Here is a 14,475-nt window from a genome sequence, read left to right on the forward strand (position 1 = left end):
GCCGCTCCCCTGCTTGCCCCCCCCCCAATAAACAAACATTTGAAAAGAAACAACAGTGGTTTTAAGGTAAATAGATAAATAGTTAAAAAATAAAATTAAGACAGGTGTTTTAATGGGAAGGCTCCCCCCCCCTCCCCTTTACTGCTTTGTTTATTCGTTCACTGAATACTTTATTAAAGTAAAACACGGATCTAACAACTCAAGGAATTTTGCAAGGTAGGCATACCGCCACCAGACCCCCATCTGCCCCCACCCTGTCAGCCCCTCCTCCCAAGGATAACTGCCGCCTGCCTTCTAGCACCTTCTACCTTACTTTCTGTACTTGAACTTCCCATAATTGAAATCATGGGGTCTGGACGCTCGTGGCTCATCTTTGGCTCAGCCCCTTGTGTTTCCGAGTTTTCGTCTGTGTGGACCCCAACCCTCTTTATATAACAAGAGTGTCTATATAACAGCCTCTTTACTATCCCGAAATGCAACCCACAGGCAGTGTAACCTACTTACACACGTACCCCCCCCCCCATTTCAATGTATTGTCCTCCGTGTATTATAGCGGGACACCAACGCAAAGTAGCACGGTGTCGCGCTCAGAACTCAGATCGAGTTCTGCGGGGGGCAGGGAAGCTTACACCGGCCGGAAGGGGTCCTCCTTAAGGCGAGGAACCAATGTGTGCGACTCCAAGCCTAGGTGGCGGGGAGGGATGTTGATTTAGGGGGAGGGAGCAAGTGACAGCAACTTGTCTCATTTTGAAAGCTGACAGACGCTCCTAACGTTCCAGAAAAATGACACAGAGTAGCTTCTGGCTTCATCCCCTTTGAACCTGTGTCTCCTCCTCCCGCACATACTTTCACGCCAGACGCCCTAGGACAGGTGAGGCGGCGATGCGACTGCTGGGAACTCTTCTGGAATTCCTGCAGCCAGCCGGCCTGCACGAATGAGACCACGCTCCCTGACTGCGGACCTGATAAATACCCCCAGGGAAACTCAGTAAAAAGTATCCCCACCTCTGCGTCACCTTGCTGGGTTTTTTTTAATGGTTATTTATTTTTGAGAGAGAGAGAGAGAGCCCGTGGGCACCCAAGTGGGGCAGGGGCAGAGTCAGAGGGAGACAGACGGTCCGAAGTAGGGGAGGGGCAGGGGAGGGGGCGGACAGAGGATCCAAAGCTGGCTCTGTGCCAGGTCCCCCAAATGCCCACCCCCTCTCCCATGCCACGGGCAGGAGACCCCCCGGGGGGAAGCTCCGGGTGGAAAGACACAGTGGGGTACGTGGATTGCTTTTAAAACAGCTCACCCGGGAAAATGTTACTTCCGGGTATGGCCCTGTGGTCGCTTGGTGGGCTTTTTCCGGAAAGGCAGCTCAAGTGAGGGGCTGAAGCGTAACACTTTCAGTTGCAGGGGTGGGGGGGGGGGGTGCCTGGCTGGCTCACTCGGTAGGGGTGCCACGGTTGAGCCTGAGGGTTGTAAGTTCAAGCCCCGCCTTGGGGTGTAGAGATTACTTAAAAATAAAATCCTGAAAAAGAAAATAAATAAATAAAAGCATGTGTTAATTTCTTTAAAAAAAATTAAAAAAAATAAAATCCTGGGAGCACCTGGGTGGCTCAGGCTGTTGGGCACCAGACTCTTGATTTCGGCTCAGGTCGCGATGTCCCGTTTCATGAGTTCAAGCCGCGCGTTGAGCTCTGGGCTGGCAGTGGGGATCCTGCTTGGGACTCTCTCTCTCTCTCTCTCTCTCTGTCCCTACCCCACTTGCACCCGTTCCTTCTCTCTCTCAAAATGAGTACATAAACCTAAAAAAAATGAAAAGGGCATCTCAGCCTCATGGTGACCCCTGGATGGGGTTTCATAAGTGGGCTTTGCCAGCCCTGTGGCCTTGCACAAAAGAGTGGGCACGACACATCATTTCTGTGGCTTCGATTTCCTCGTTGGTAACATGGCGGGGGGAGGGGGTGACTTCGCCTCTCCCTCGAGGGTTGGGCCAAAGAATCGATATAAGGAAAGCACTTAGCCCCACTTTGCAGATGTGAAGTGTTCCATGTTCCACCGGCTGTGTGGCTTTGGGAAAGCCACCCAACCTCTCTGTGCCTCGCTCTCTTCATTCCTAAAAGGGGGATGCTAATCACTGTCACCGCATAGGATTGTTGTGGGGTTCTGGTAAACCATTCCCAGTTGGCAGATGAAGAGATGAGGTTCAGAGAAAGTTTGTGGCCAGGATTCTCTAGCTAGGGGGGTACCCCTCCCCCGTCTCCCTGACTCACCATCCCTCCCGCCCTGAGATTTCTCTGCCGACCCCCCCCCCCCACCGCGCCTCCATGGGTGACCTCAGTCCTCATCTCCTCCCCGGTCCTCACCGTGTCTCCCCCATATTCCTACAGCCAGAAGTTGTCAGGCGAATACTTCAGGTACCAAGGGATCCCCTTCCCCATGGGCATCTACTCACCCGAGAGCATCCGCATGGTCGAGAACGCTGATGTGCAGGACGACGACATCTTCATCATCACCTACCCCAAGTCAGGTACCTGCTGGGAGGGGTTGCTGGGGGTGGGGGTGGGGAGGTGGCCACAGAGGCTGAGAAGGGAGCACCCAGGGGAAGGAGGCAGAGGAAACAGTGGGGGGAAGGCCTGAATCCGCTCAGAACCTGGAGCTTGGGCGTTTGCACTGGCGGACCCCTCCGCTAGGTGTCGCTCTTCCGCCCCCACAACCAAGTGGGCTCATAGTCCTCGGGGAAGCCTTCCCGGGGCCTCCGGGGTTGCAGCACCTGTCCCCACCGTGTCCCGCTCTATCCCCTTAAACTCGCCTCTACTCTTCTTCTCAGCCCCTGTCGCCACCGGCCACTTGGCTGTGTTTTTGGTTGTTGATTTAGCCTCTGATCTCCTCCCCCCCCCCCCCCCCCACTAGAACATGAGCTCTTGGAGGACAGACAGCTTAGTGTGCCTGGATCGCGGCTGTATTCTTGGAGCCTAACTCGGTGCCTGGCACCCATTCAGTAAATATTTGCGGAAGGAAGTGGGGGCGGAGGGAGGGACGGTCTTCATTTTCTCCCTCCCTCCCCGAAACGCTGCTTATTCTCTGCCATGGGTGCAGACGCCGCTGTGAACTGGGGAGACATTTGTCAGTTTCTCCGGCGAGACAGGCTTATGTAAACCCGCGCTCACTCCTTTGACTATATAATTAGGGTTGGGGTGGGGGGTAACCTCGAGGAAAGGTGCAGAGAGCGTTGAATGTAGGTAACAAGAGACCGTCTGGGGGATGAGCGCAGGCTTTGAGGGGGAGAAGATGTTCGTGCGGAGATCTGGAAGCCGCAGAGGCGTTTGAGTGGGAAAGGGTGTCCTAGACGACGGAGGAATGGCACACGCCAAGGCCCGGGGGTCGGGGGAGGCTTGAGGCCCAGAGCCCGCTTCAGATCCTCTCCCCTCTCCCTCTTCCCCTCCCCTCTTGTGTTCTCTCTCTCTCTCTCTCTCTCTGTCTCTCAAATAAATAAACATTAGGGGGCACCTGGGTGGCTCAGTCAGTTCAGCGGCCGACTTCGGCTCAGGTCATGATCTCTCAGTCCGGGAGTTCGCGCCCCGCGTCGGGCTCTGTGCTGACAGCTCAGAGCCTGGAGCCTGTTTCAGATTCTGTCTCCCTCTCTCTGACCCTCCCCTGTTCATGCTCTGTCTCTCCCTGTCTCAAAAATAAATGAAACGTTAAAAATAATTTAAAAAATTTTTATTAATAAAATAAACAGATAAAATGAACATTAAAAAAATCTTTAAAAAATAAAGTGTACAATTGTATGGCAGTAATGTATTCACGGATTTGTGCAACACGTCACCACAATCCATTTTAGAACATTTAGAACAAGATACCCATAAGCCATCACTCCTCAAACCCCACCTCCCCGACCCCAAACCTTAGGCAACCATTAACCTGCTCTCTGACTCTATGGATTTGCCTTCACGTCTGCCTTCTTTCATTTAGCATGTTTTGGGGGCTCATCCATGTGGTAGCGCGGGTCAGGGCTTTGTTCCTGTTTATGGCCAAGTATGGTTCGTACTATTTTTCTTTCTTTCTTTCTTTTTTAACGTTTATTTATTTTTGAGACAGAGAGAGACAGAGCATGAACGGGGGAGGGTCAGAGAAAGAGGGAGACACACAGAATCTGAAGCAGGCTCCAGGCTCTGAGCGGTCAGCACAGAGCCCGACGCGGGGCTCGAACTCACGGACCGTGAGATCATGACCTGAGCCGAAGTCGGACGCTTAACAGACCGAGCCACCCAGGCGCCCCATTTTTTTTTTCATTTTTTTAATGTTTAGTGACTTTTGAGAGACAGAGCACGAGTGGGGGAGGGGCAGAGAGAGAGAGGAAGACGCAGAATCTGAATCAGGCTCCAGGCTCCGAGCCGTGGGCACAGAGCCCAACGCGGGGCTCGAACTCACGAACTGTGAGATCATGACCTGAGCTGAAGTCAGACCCTTAACCAACTGAGCCTCCCAGGCGCCCCCTGGGCCTACTGCTTTTTTGTTTATTCATTGGTCAGTTGATCAACACTTGGGTTGTCTGCGCTCTTTGACGGTCAGGAGGTAATGCTTCTAGGAACATGGCCATTCATTTCCATTTCCCTCAGAGTTCTGAGTTTTGAGAGACACCTACGGTCATACAACCCCCATCGCAACCAAGATACAGAACAGCTCCCTCACCCCCAAAATCCCTTCACACCCGTTCATGGTCTGCTCCTCCCTCACCGCCAGCCCCCGGCAACCATGGCGGCTTACGCCCCCCCCCCCCCCCACCGAGTTTTGCCTTTTCCAGAATGTCACACAGATGGGCTCATACTGTGTGCATCTTTGGAGACCGATTTCTTTCACTCGGCATATTCTACTTTCGATTCATCCAAACTCTTGGATTTTTTTTTCTTTTTTTTTACTGCCGAGAAGTATTCCATTCTATGGATGGACTGTGGTATATCCATTCATCTCTTGAAGGACATTGGGGTTGTTCCCAGATTGGGGTAGGTATGAATGAATACACCTGCTATGAAGCTTTGTGTGCAATTCCACGCATGCAGATGTGTTTTCATTTATCTTGGGTAAATCCTTAAAATGAGACTGTTGAGGGGCACCTGGGTGGCTCAGTTGGTTAAGTGACCGACTGCGGCTCAGGTCACGATCTCTTGGTTCACGAGTGAGCCCCACGTGGGGCTCTGTGCTGACCACTGGGAGCCTGGAGCCTGCTTCGGATTCTGTGTCTCCCTCTCTCTCTCTGACCCTCCCCCGTTCATGCTCTGTCTGTCTCTGTCTCAAAAACAAATAAACATTTAAAAAAAAATTTTTTTTAAACAAGTGAGGGAGGATTAAACTACCAAGAGGTGAAGAGAGCCCCAGGGGACACAGGAAGAGCCCATACAGGGATCAGCCAGTCCCCTTGGGCTGAAGCAGAGCCCCCAAGGAAATCTGCCGGGGTGGGGGGGGCGGTGGCGGAGGGAGAAAGGGTCACTGGGGGTCCGCGGCACTGCTGGCCGCTGTCCGGTCACGAGAGCAGCAGGGAAGGGCCCGGGAGAACCTGGAAGGGAACCCCGTCCTCCTGCGGGGTTCCTCCAGCGCCCTCTACTGGCCGCTGCCGGAGAACCGTTCACAGGGTCCGGCCCCAATATCCCAAAACAGGGCAACCAAGAATGAATTTGGAGGCGAGAGGCAACCCATTAAGAACGCGGGCGGGGTTATTGTTAGAATCCAGGGAACTAGAGGGGCGCCTGGCTGGCTCAGTCGGCGGAGCGTGTGATTCTTTGACCTGGGGTTCGTGGGTTCGAGCCCCACGTTGGTCACGGAGATTACTTAAAAAAAAAAAAAAAAAACCCACAGAGAATCCAGGGCAATATGATACTAATGACAGGTGATTGTCAATATTATTCTTATTTTTTTCTATTTCTCATCTGACCTGCCTATATCCTCGTGGAATCCGGACGTGTGAACTGGGCCATTTGATGAGATCCCTTCCTGCTACGTGACACACGGGTGTCCCCACAGAGATCAAGGGGCTCCTCCCGAGAAGGGGCAGTGAAGAGAGCTGAGATTTTAAGTCCAGATGCCTGGATTTAATTCCAGCTCCCTCTGTGTTTGGGCACGATGCTTCTGTCCTCATCCGCGAGCCGCGGAATCTCAGACACGAAGGCCTGCTAGAACCTTCTGTGTCATTTCCTCAACCTCCAGTTGGTGGAGGGATGGAGGGAAGTTGGGGGAAATCCAGGCTGCCTCAGGCATTCTGGCTCCTTCCATCTCATGGCTTGCCATCCCCGGGAGCCCCAGTTTCCACTGGGTCCCCGCATCCAGCCAGCAGAGAGGGAAGAAGAGAGAGTGGCGGGGGGGAGGGGGGGACACGTAGGAGGTGTTTATGGGCCAGCCCTGGAAATGGCTGCCACCTGCACTTCCTTGGCCAGAACTCGGTCACACGGCCCCGCATGTAGCTGCCGGAGAGGCCGGAGAAGTGGGGTCCCCTCATCTCCCTGGTGGGGAAAGGAAATGGGGTCGGGTGGACGGCCAGCCTGTCTCTGTCACTTCCTCGCCTCGCCGCCAGCTGTGAGGCTCTGGGCCGTCAACCTCCGTAGCGAATGGCGCTGTAAAGCCCAACACGACTCTGTCTGTTTCCCCGCCCCTCTCCCCTGCACCCGTCCCCACCCTTTGATTGATTGGCCCAATTTCTCCTGACAGGGACCAACTGGATGATTGAGATCCTCAGCTTAATCCTAAAGGACGGGGACCCATCCTGGATCCGCTCGGTGCCCATCTGGAAGCGGGCGCCCTGGTGTGAGACCGTCCTGGGTGCCTTCAGACTCTCGGACCAGCCCAGACCCCGCCTCATGAGTTCTCACCTCCCCATCCAGCTCTTTGCCAAAGCCTTCTTCACCTCCAAGGCCAAGGTACAGGAGGAGGGAGGCGTGTGGGGGTGGGGGAGCGCATAACCGAGGGGTGAATTCAGCACGGTATTTACGGAGCACCTACTATGTGCCTGATCTAGAACGGCAGTAAACAAACGCGCAGCAATGCCTGCCTCGCAAGCCCACGTTCTAAAGGGTGGCAGGCCGAGAGAATAGAGAAGAAAAATCTCCTCGTGGGCAAAGGTGATGACTTCACGAACAGCCCGCAGGGGTGGGCGAGGAGGGCAGAGCGCGCAGGTGGGAGGCAACGGTGGGCCCCACGGAGTGGGAAGGGGTGGCCCGCGCGGAGGTGAAGAGAAGAGGCTGAGCTGGGGTTGTATGTTGAAGGTTGAACCAGCAGTAGGATTTGCTGGCAGATGGGGCGTGGGTGTGAACCAGATGAGTCAAGGGTGACTCTAGGGCGTTTGGTTTGAGCAACTGGGAAGATGATGCTGATGTCAACTGACTTGGGGAGGCCGGGAGAGAGGCTCGGGGGAAGGCGGGAGCTCTGTCACGGCCCGTGGACGTCCAGGTGGAGGGTTGCAACCGAATCAGGATTCGATAGGACACGCGTCTCTGGAATTGGCTGCTCGACACAGAGGTGGACGGGGCCATTAAAGGCAGGAGACTGGTCGCATCACCAAGGAAGCGAGTGTAGACAGAGGAGGCCCCCCGGGACCCCCCCCCCCCGCCCGGTCAGGTTCACGGCTTTGCTGCGAGGAGGCCCAGATCTCGGCCAAGCTGCTGCACCCACGGCCACAGAGAATCCCAGCAAAAGGACCGAGGCTGAAGTCAGTGGCGGAAGGAGGCGTGTGGGTCAGCGTCCAGGTGTCTGTCCCAGAGCAGAGCTGCCTGACCCTCCCGGCAGCGACATGGGATGACACGCGAGCCTTGGCATCCCGGGGTGTTTGTCGGGGCGGACCGCCCGGGTGGCTGACCGTGGTCGTGGGGAAGGAGACGGTGGCCAGGAAAGGAGCCATCTGGTGGGGCTGACGCAGGCTTGGTTGTGGAATAGGAAGCTGGTAATCAGCTAGGAGCCAGGGAGTCAGAGCCTTGAACGCCAGGGCCAGAGGCGAAGAGGGTCAGTGCCTCTCACCTTGATCACCCCCATCCTGAGCCCCCCATGCCTTCCTCCTCCTGTTTTATGTATTTAGAGAGGGGTAGGGAGGGGCAGAAAGAGAGGGACAGAGAGAGTCCCAAGCAGGCTCCATGCTGAGAGCACAGAGCCCAATGTGGGGTTCCATCTTGCCAACCGAGAGATCATGACCTGAGCCGAAATCAAGAGCCGGATGCCCAACCGACTGAGCCACCCGGCACCCCCTGGCCCACCCCCCGCCCCCGTCCTCTGGTCTTAATTCCCTTGAAGCCAACCTGTCACCCTGCCTGGTCCGGGAACAGTCCCCGTGTCCTGTTGGAATGTGGCTGCAGGGAGGTCTCCCCATCCTCTGGGATGAGATGAACTTGATCTAAGCCACTGTTGGCGGAAAAGTCCCCTGAGAAGTCTACCCTGAGGCCTTCCTGCTGCAGGCCCAGAAACAGAGAAGGCTTGGGGGCATGCAGTCTTTGGGGTGGGGTCCTGCCTGTGTGCGACACCTTCTCCCCTCTCCCCAACACCCATACGCAGGCGATCTACATGGGCCGGAACCCCCGGGACGTGGTGGTCTCGCTGTATCATTACTCCAAGATCGCCGGGCAGTTGAAGGACCCCGGCACACCTGACCAGTTCCTGCAGAACTTTCTCAAAGGCGAAGGTGAGGACTGGGGCAGAGTGGGGGTCTTCCCGGAAGGGGTGCCCCTCTTGGGCCCAGACAGGAAGGGGGCAGGGGAGGGGGTAAGAAGGAGAGAGAGAGAGAGGCAGGGATACAGGGCGAGATTAACAGTGAAGGCGACAGGTGTGTAAGAGACCGGGCGACGATGACAGACACAGCAATGGGGAGAAAGAAGTGGAGAGAGACTGAGAGGCCCAGAGTAAGCAGGAGACAGAAGGAAACGGAGACACACAGACACACAGATACAGAGAAAGGAAGAAACAGAGACAGAAATGCAGAAAAGGGGCAGAAACAGAGAGGGATGGGGAGACAAAGGTTCTCTCTCCGGGGGCCAGATGTGGGGGGGGGGCTTGGGGGAGGCATCCAGCCCCGAGGCACCATGCCCGGGGCCACGTGGGGGGCTAGTCAGGCCCCCCTGGTCCCCCAGCGGGGGTGGCCCTGCTGCCCGGGCCCTCATCCGCCTGCCCCTCCGCCCCGCAGTGCAGTTTGGCTCCTGGTTCGACCACATTAAGGGCTGGATTCGGATGAAGGGCAAAGAGAACTTCCTGTTCATCACCTACGAGGAACTGCAGCAGGTGATCCCGCGCCCCCACCCCCACCCGGCGCCTCCCTCCCCCTCCCCTCCTCCCGCCCCCTTCCCTTCCCCCAGCACACCAGGTACTGGGGGCACAGCGGTGAACAGAGCAGAGTCCTGAGCCAGGGAGCAGGAGAGGGGCCATGGGCAAACAAAGAAAACAGATGGCAGCTGGAGAGCAGAGAGAAAAGGCAAGGCGGAAAGGAAGATAAGGAATGTGTGGGGGCACAATTTTAAATAGGGCGGTTGGGGAGGCCTCCGGGAGAAGATAACACTTAAGCAAAGATCTGAAGGTCAAGGACGACCCGGGGCATAGCTGGTTGGGGGGGGGGGTCTCAGGCAGAGGGAACCCGCCAGTGCAAAGGCCCTGAGGTGACAGCACACGCTTGATGTGTTTCCAAGGGGAGCAAAGAAGGATGTGGCCAGAGCCGCCTGAGTGGGGGTAGGGGTGGGGGTGGGAGACACAGCAGGGACCTTGGCTTTTCTCTGAGGAGGTGGGAGCCAGGGGTGGGCCCTGAGCCTTTGGAGTTAGACGGGGATCCTGTCCGGACCCCACCAGACGTCCCCGGAGCAGGCACCTGGGAGAGAGATGCCTTCCGGCTGGGGCAATCAGGGAGAGTTCCCTGGAAGAAGTGCCGTGCCAGAATGCCCACTGCTTTGCCCCGCTGCCAGGAGGATGCCGGGCTTCTGGGGGCACAGCCCCCAGCGAACACGCCCGTCCATTCCAGGTCCTTAACAAAGATGTTTCCAGAAGCTGGGCACCCGAGAGGGTCCCCTTACATGCCCCTTCCCCAAGCTCCCCAGACATGTTTCCTTCTTGTATGTACACGTCATGGATTTTATTTTATTTGGGGGGGGGGGTGGAGAGAGGGGGAGACACAGAATGGGAAGCAGGCTCCAGGCTCTGAGCTGTCAACACAGAGCCCGACGCGGGGCTCGAACTCCCGAACCGTCAGACGGGAGTCGGATGCTTAACCGACTGGGCCACCCAGGCGCTCCTCATGTATTTTTTTTTTTTTTTTGGATGCTTTCTGCCGGTACTTTTTGGAGGGGGAAGCACCTGAATGTTTGTGTCCGACAAAGCAGTTAACGTCCCCCCAAATCTCTCAGAGCCTCAGACGTCCCATCCTTAAAATGGATGGGAAAATGCCAGCTCGTGAGGTTGCCGTAGGGAGCCCCCGGCATAGCACGACCATCTGACAAGGTACCCCAAAGTGTTAATATAGTGCGCAAAGTAAAAGCGACTAGGTCCCGAGGCGGGACCTGTGGGATTGGCAATAGCGAGAATACCACGCACCAAACACCTCACTTAATCTTCAGCGTGTGGACAGGCGAGTCACAGATTAGCTAGAACCACCTACAGCTGCCCATATTGGACCCGTTTGGATCTGCAAAAAATAGAATTGTAAAGGGTGCACCCCAATATTGTTAGTACCCCTGTTTTATGGAGGAGGAAGCTGGGGGACAGTTGACAACCTGCCTTGAGTCTTTTGCCCACCCCGGTAAACGTCTTTTGATGGAAAGGTCCAGACAAGATGTTTGGCGTTAACCGCCACCCCCCCATTCCCTCCCCCCCCCCCCGCTTTGTTTTGTTTTGTTTTGTTTTGTTTTGTTTTGTTTTGGTTTCATCGAGCTTTTTTCTCCAAAGCCCAAAACTGGGCCATGCAGCCTGGCAGAGCTTCTGGGCTGCCCCTGGCGTGTGAGGAACTGCACACATGTTAGAATTTCTGGGACACGCCGGTGGTTCAAGAAGATAAAGGGATGTAGGGTTGCGAAACCAGGAATGGCCTGGAAAACCGGAGCTGGAGGCGCTGACGAGAAGGCTAACTGTCCTGGGCACTAAGTATCAGGGAAGGCGGCGAGACAGAGGAGGGAAGCGTGGGCTTCGGGCACGGAAATCTGAGTTCCTCCCTAGCTGTGTGACCCTGGACGAGTGTCTTCCCCTCTCTGGGCCTCCATTTACTGACCGGGGTAATGACACCTGTCTGCAAAGCTATTGGCGGGCTTGGCACAGATATGAGAGAGAGAGAGAGAGGGTGAGGGGCAGAGAGAGAGAGAGGGAGACAGAAGTCCCGAAGTGCGCTCTGTGCTGACAGCACAGATATGGGGCTCAAACCCGTGGACGGTGAGATCGTGACCTGAGCCGAGGTCGGACGCTCAATGGACTGAGCCCCCCAGGCGCCCCTCAATCCACGTGGCCTGAACGATCGATCGTTGCCAGGAGGAGGGTGATGGTTGAGCTGTATCTGGGTGGGGAAGTTTGCCTGGTGGAGGAGGGTGCCAGGGGGTATTCTCGGCCACCCCCCACCAAGGCTGCAGGGAGGAAAATGCAGGGAATGGTTAAGTTCTGGAATTAGAGGCCAGGCCAGGCCAGACCACTTCTGTCCTTGAAAGCCAGGCCTGGGGGCCGGGACTCTTGTCCCAGGGCACTGGGGAGCCACAGGGGGGCCGGGAGCAGCTTTGGGTGTGGGCGCCTGGAGGCAGGGAAGCCAGGGAGGAGGCCGAGTCGTGAGTCCACGGGGAGAGGACAAGGCAGGCCCAGTGCAAGGGCGCCGAGAACAGAGGGGATGAGCAGAGGGAGACTGACAGGGGTGTGGGGGGAGGGGGAGTAAGAGAGGGGAGGCCGGGCTGGGAATCTGGTCCTGTGACCCAGTGAGTGAGGCTGCTCTTCCGGGATGGGCACCCGGGGGGGAGGTGCAGATCTGGGGCACAGACAGGCTGACCCCCACTTCTAACCTGAGTGGGGGGTGATTGTGCACCAGCTGCCCAACTGACCTCTGCCCCGGCTCTGCCCCTTCCCTCCCACCCGCGGAACCCTCCGAAACCCCCAGCCTGCGAAAACTCTCGGAAGCCATCGCCCCATCCCTCGGCTTGGTGGTGGGGAAACTGAGGCAAAGCAGCAGAGCCACCCCGACGGCTCTGGGTCGGGGACTCGGACATCCAGATTCTGGGTCTGGTGCTCCTTCCTTGCCTGGGGTCCCCTCCCTCCGCCCGGCCTCCCTGACCCCCCTCCCCGGCCCCCGCAGGACCTCCACAGCTCCCTGCAGGACATATGCCAGTTTTTGGGCCGGCCGCTGGGCAAGGAGGCGCTGGACTCCGTCGTGGCACACTCGGCCTTCGGCGCCATGAAGGCCAACGCCATGTCCAACTTCACTCTGCTGCCCCCCAGCCTGCTGGACCAACGCCACGGCGCCTTCCTCCGGAAAGGTGCGGGGGCTCTGGGGTTCCAAGGCTCACCCGGCCACCGCCTGGCTGTGCACCTTGGGGCGGTCATGTCACCTCTCTGGGCCTCGGTTTTCCCAGCTGAAACGTGGGGTCGCTCTGAGCAGCACTGCCTTCACAAGGTCGTGAGGGACCCCCCCCCCGCCCCCCCAGGGCTTAGCACAGGGCCCGGCATCCAGAGAGCTCCAAAACGGCCCTGTCCCAAGGGCACAGCCAGGACTGAACCGTCCTGAGGCTATATAGAGTCTTAGTGAATCCTTCTTAGTGTTAAGGTTCAGCCCAGAAACATTCTAGCGCTCGGATTACGGGAAGGGGGGGGGAGGGAGTGTCTTCGTTCCTATTCCTGCTACAAGACCACAAACTTAGCGGCTTAACACAACCCACGTTTATTCCCTTACAGCTCTGGTCAGAAGTCCCAAATCAGTGTCCCTGGGTTAAAAATCAAAAGTGTCAGGGGGACGGGTCCTTCTGGAGGCTCCAGGGGGGAGAATCTGTTCCCTGCCTTTTCCGTTTCCAGCCCCACACGGACCGCTGGGCTCCTCGCCCCTCAGCGGTCTTCCGATCAGAAGGGTGGCAGTCTTCCAATCCCAGACTCTAAGCCTCCCGCCTCTTTTGCTTTTTCTTTTTCTCCCTATGTTTGTTTTGAGAGAGACCAAGAGAGAGCAAGCAGGGGAGGGGCAGAGACAGACAGAGGGAGAGAGAGAGAGAGAGAGAGAGAGAGAGAGAGAATCCCAAGCAGGCTCCGCACCATCCATGCGGGGGACTCGAACTCACAAACCATGAGATCGTGTCCTGAGCCCAGATCAAGAGTCGGACACTCAACCTGATGGAACCACCCTCCCCCACCCCCCGGGCGCCCCTCCCCGTCTTCTTATAGGGACCCTTGTGGGTCTGCCTGGATAAATCTCCATCCTTAACCAATGACACCTGCAAAGTCCCTCTTGTAAGGTCACATATTCATAGGTTCCAAAGACCAGGACGTGGACATGGGGGGGGGGGGGGGAGACGGATTATTCAGCCTATCACAGGGAGCCCCACCCCCACCCCTCACTAGGGGGCGTCATGTAATTCAAAATACTGCCATCCAAATGACATTGGCCCCAGGTGAGAAGCACGACGCCGGCCCCGAGGGCCCCCTGCGCCCGTGGAAGGGGCAGAGGTCACGCCCCTCGCCTGCTGGGTCGCCAGGAGGGTTAAGGAGGGAAACCGAGGAAGCCACCCTTCCGCGCGTTCCCTGGCACGGGCGTGTGGGTACATCCCCAATGGGCAGAGCCATCACGGAGGTAGCGTGGGTGTTGTGGGAGCCCCGGAGTGAGGATGCCCTTTTCCAGCCAGGGAGGTTAGGGACAGGGAGCCAGGAAATGCTGGAGCGGGAGGGGGAGGTTCTGGGCAGAGCGATTTAAGGGGTCAGGGGGTAAAGCTGGAGGAGGAAGGCAACAGGTCTACTGAAAGGAGAGGCGGGGCGGGGGGGGGGGGGGGGAGCCAAGGGAAGGAGGGGGCAATACGGGTGCCCAGGGGTCTGGCCAGGTGACTGGAGGCCAGCGTGAGAGGCAGCCATCAGTAGGAGGTAAACGGGCAAAAACGTGGAGATGAAAAGGAAGCGGGGAGGTGCTCCTGGCCAAGGCCCGGAGGTGGGCAAGAGGGTGCTGGGATGTGGGGCGCGGGGGATGACCCCGCCGGGCCTCACCTCGCCGCCCCTCCCTCCCCTCGCCGCCCCTCCCTCCCCTCCAGGGGTGTGCGGCGACTGGAAGAACCACTTTACGGTGGCACAGAGCGAAGCCTTCGACCGCGTCTACCGGGAGCAGATGCGGGGGCTGCCCACCTTCCCCTGGGACGACCCCGAGGACGCCAGCCCGGACCCCGATCCCAGCCCCACCCCAGCCCAGGCCTCCGAGCACCCCCCGGACCTGTGACCTTGAGAATAAACGCATCGCTCCTGCCCCGACTCTCGATGCGCTCTGGAGGCGGCGCGCCGGTGGACGGCCGGCAGGGGGCGCGCGAGGGGAGGAGGCCGCCGGG

The 14,475-nt window shown here is 57.6% G+C and overlaps 1 protein-coding gene across 1 annotated transcript in view; it reads left to right on the forward strand.

Annotated features, from left to right (window-relative positions):
• SULT2B1 (sulfotransferase family 2B member 1) overlaps window positions 1-14,372 on the forward strand; it is a 30,719-nt gene extending 16,347 nt beyond the window's left edge. The window contains exons 2-7 of the mRNA XM_047836453.1: window positions 2,374-2,513; window positions 6,686-6,894; window positions 8,516-8,642; window positions 9,141-9,235; window positions 12,261-12,441; window positions 14,188-14,372. Of these exons, the coding sequence (XP_047692409.1) occupies window positions 2,374-2,513; window positions 6,686-6,894; window positions 8,516-8,642; window positions 9,141-9,235; window positions 12,261-12,441; window positions 14,188-14,369 (934 nt within the window). The 3' untranslated portion in view covers window positions 14,370-14,372. The remainder of the gene's footprint in view (window positions 1-2,373; window positions 2,514-6,685; window positions 6,895-8,515; window positions 8,643-9,140; window positions 9,236-12,260; window positions 12,442-14,187) is intronic.
• Window positions 14,373-14,475: the final 103 nt, after the last annotated feature.

The sequence above is a fragment of the Prionailurus viverrinus genome, chromosome E2 (genome assembly GCF_022837055.1).
Source record: "Prionailurus viverrinus isolate Anna chromosome E2, UM_Priviv_1.0, whole genome shotgun sequence".
NCBI lineage: Eukaryota > Metazoa > Chordata > Mammalia > Carnivora > Felidae > Prionailurus > Prionailurus viverrinus.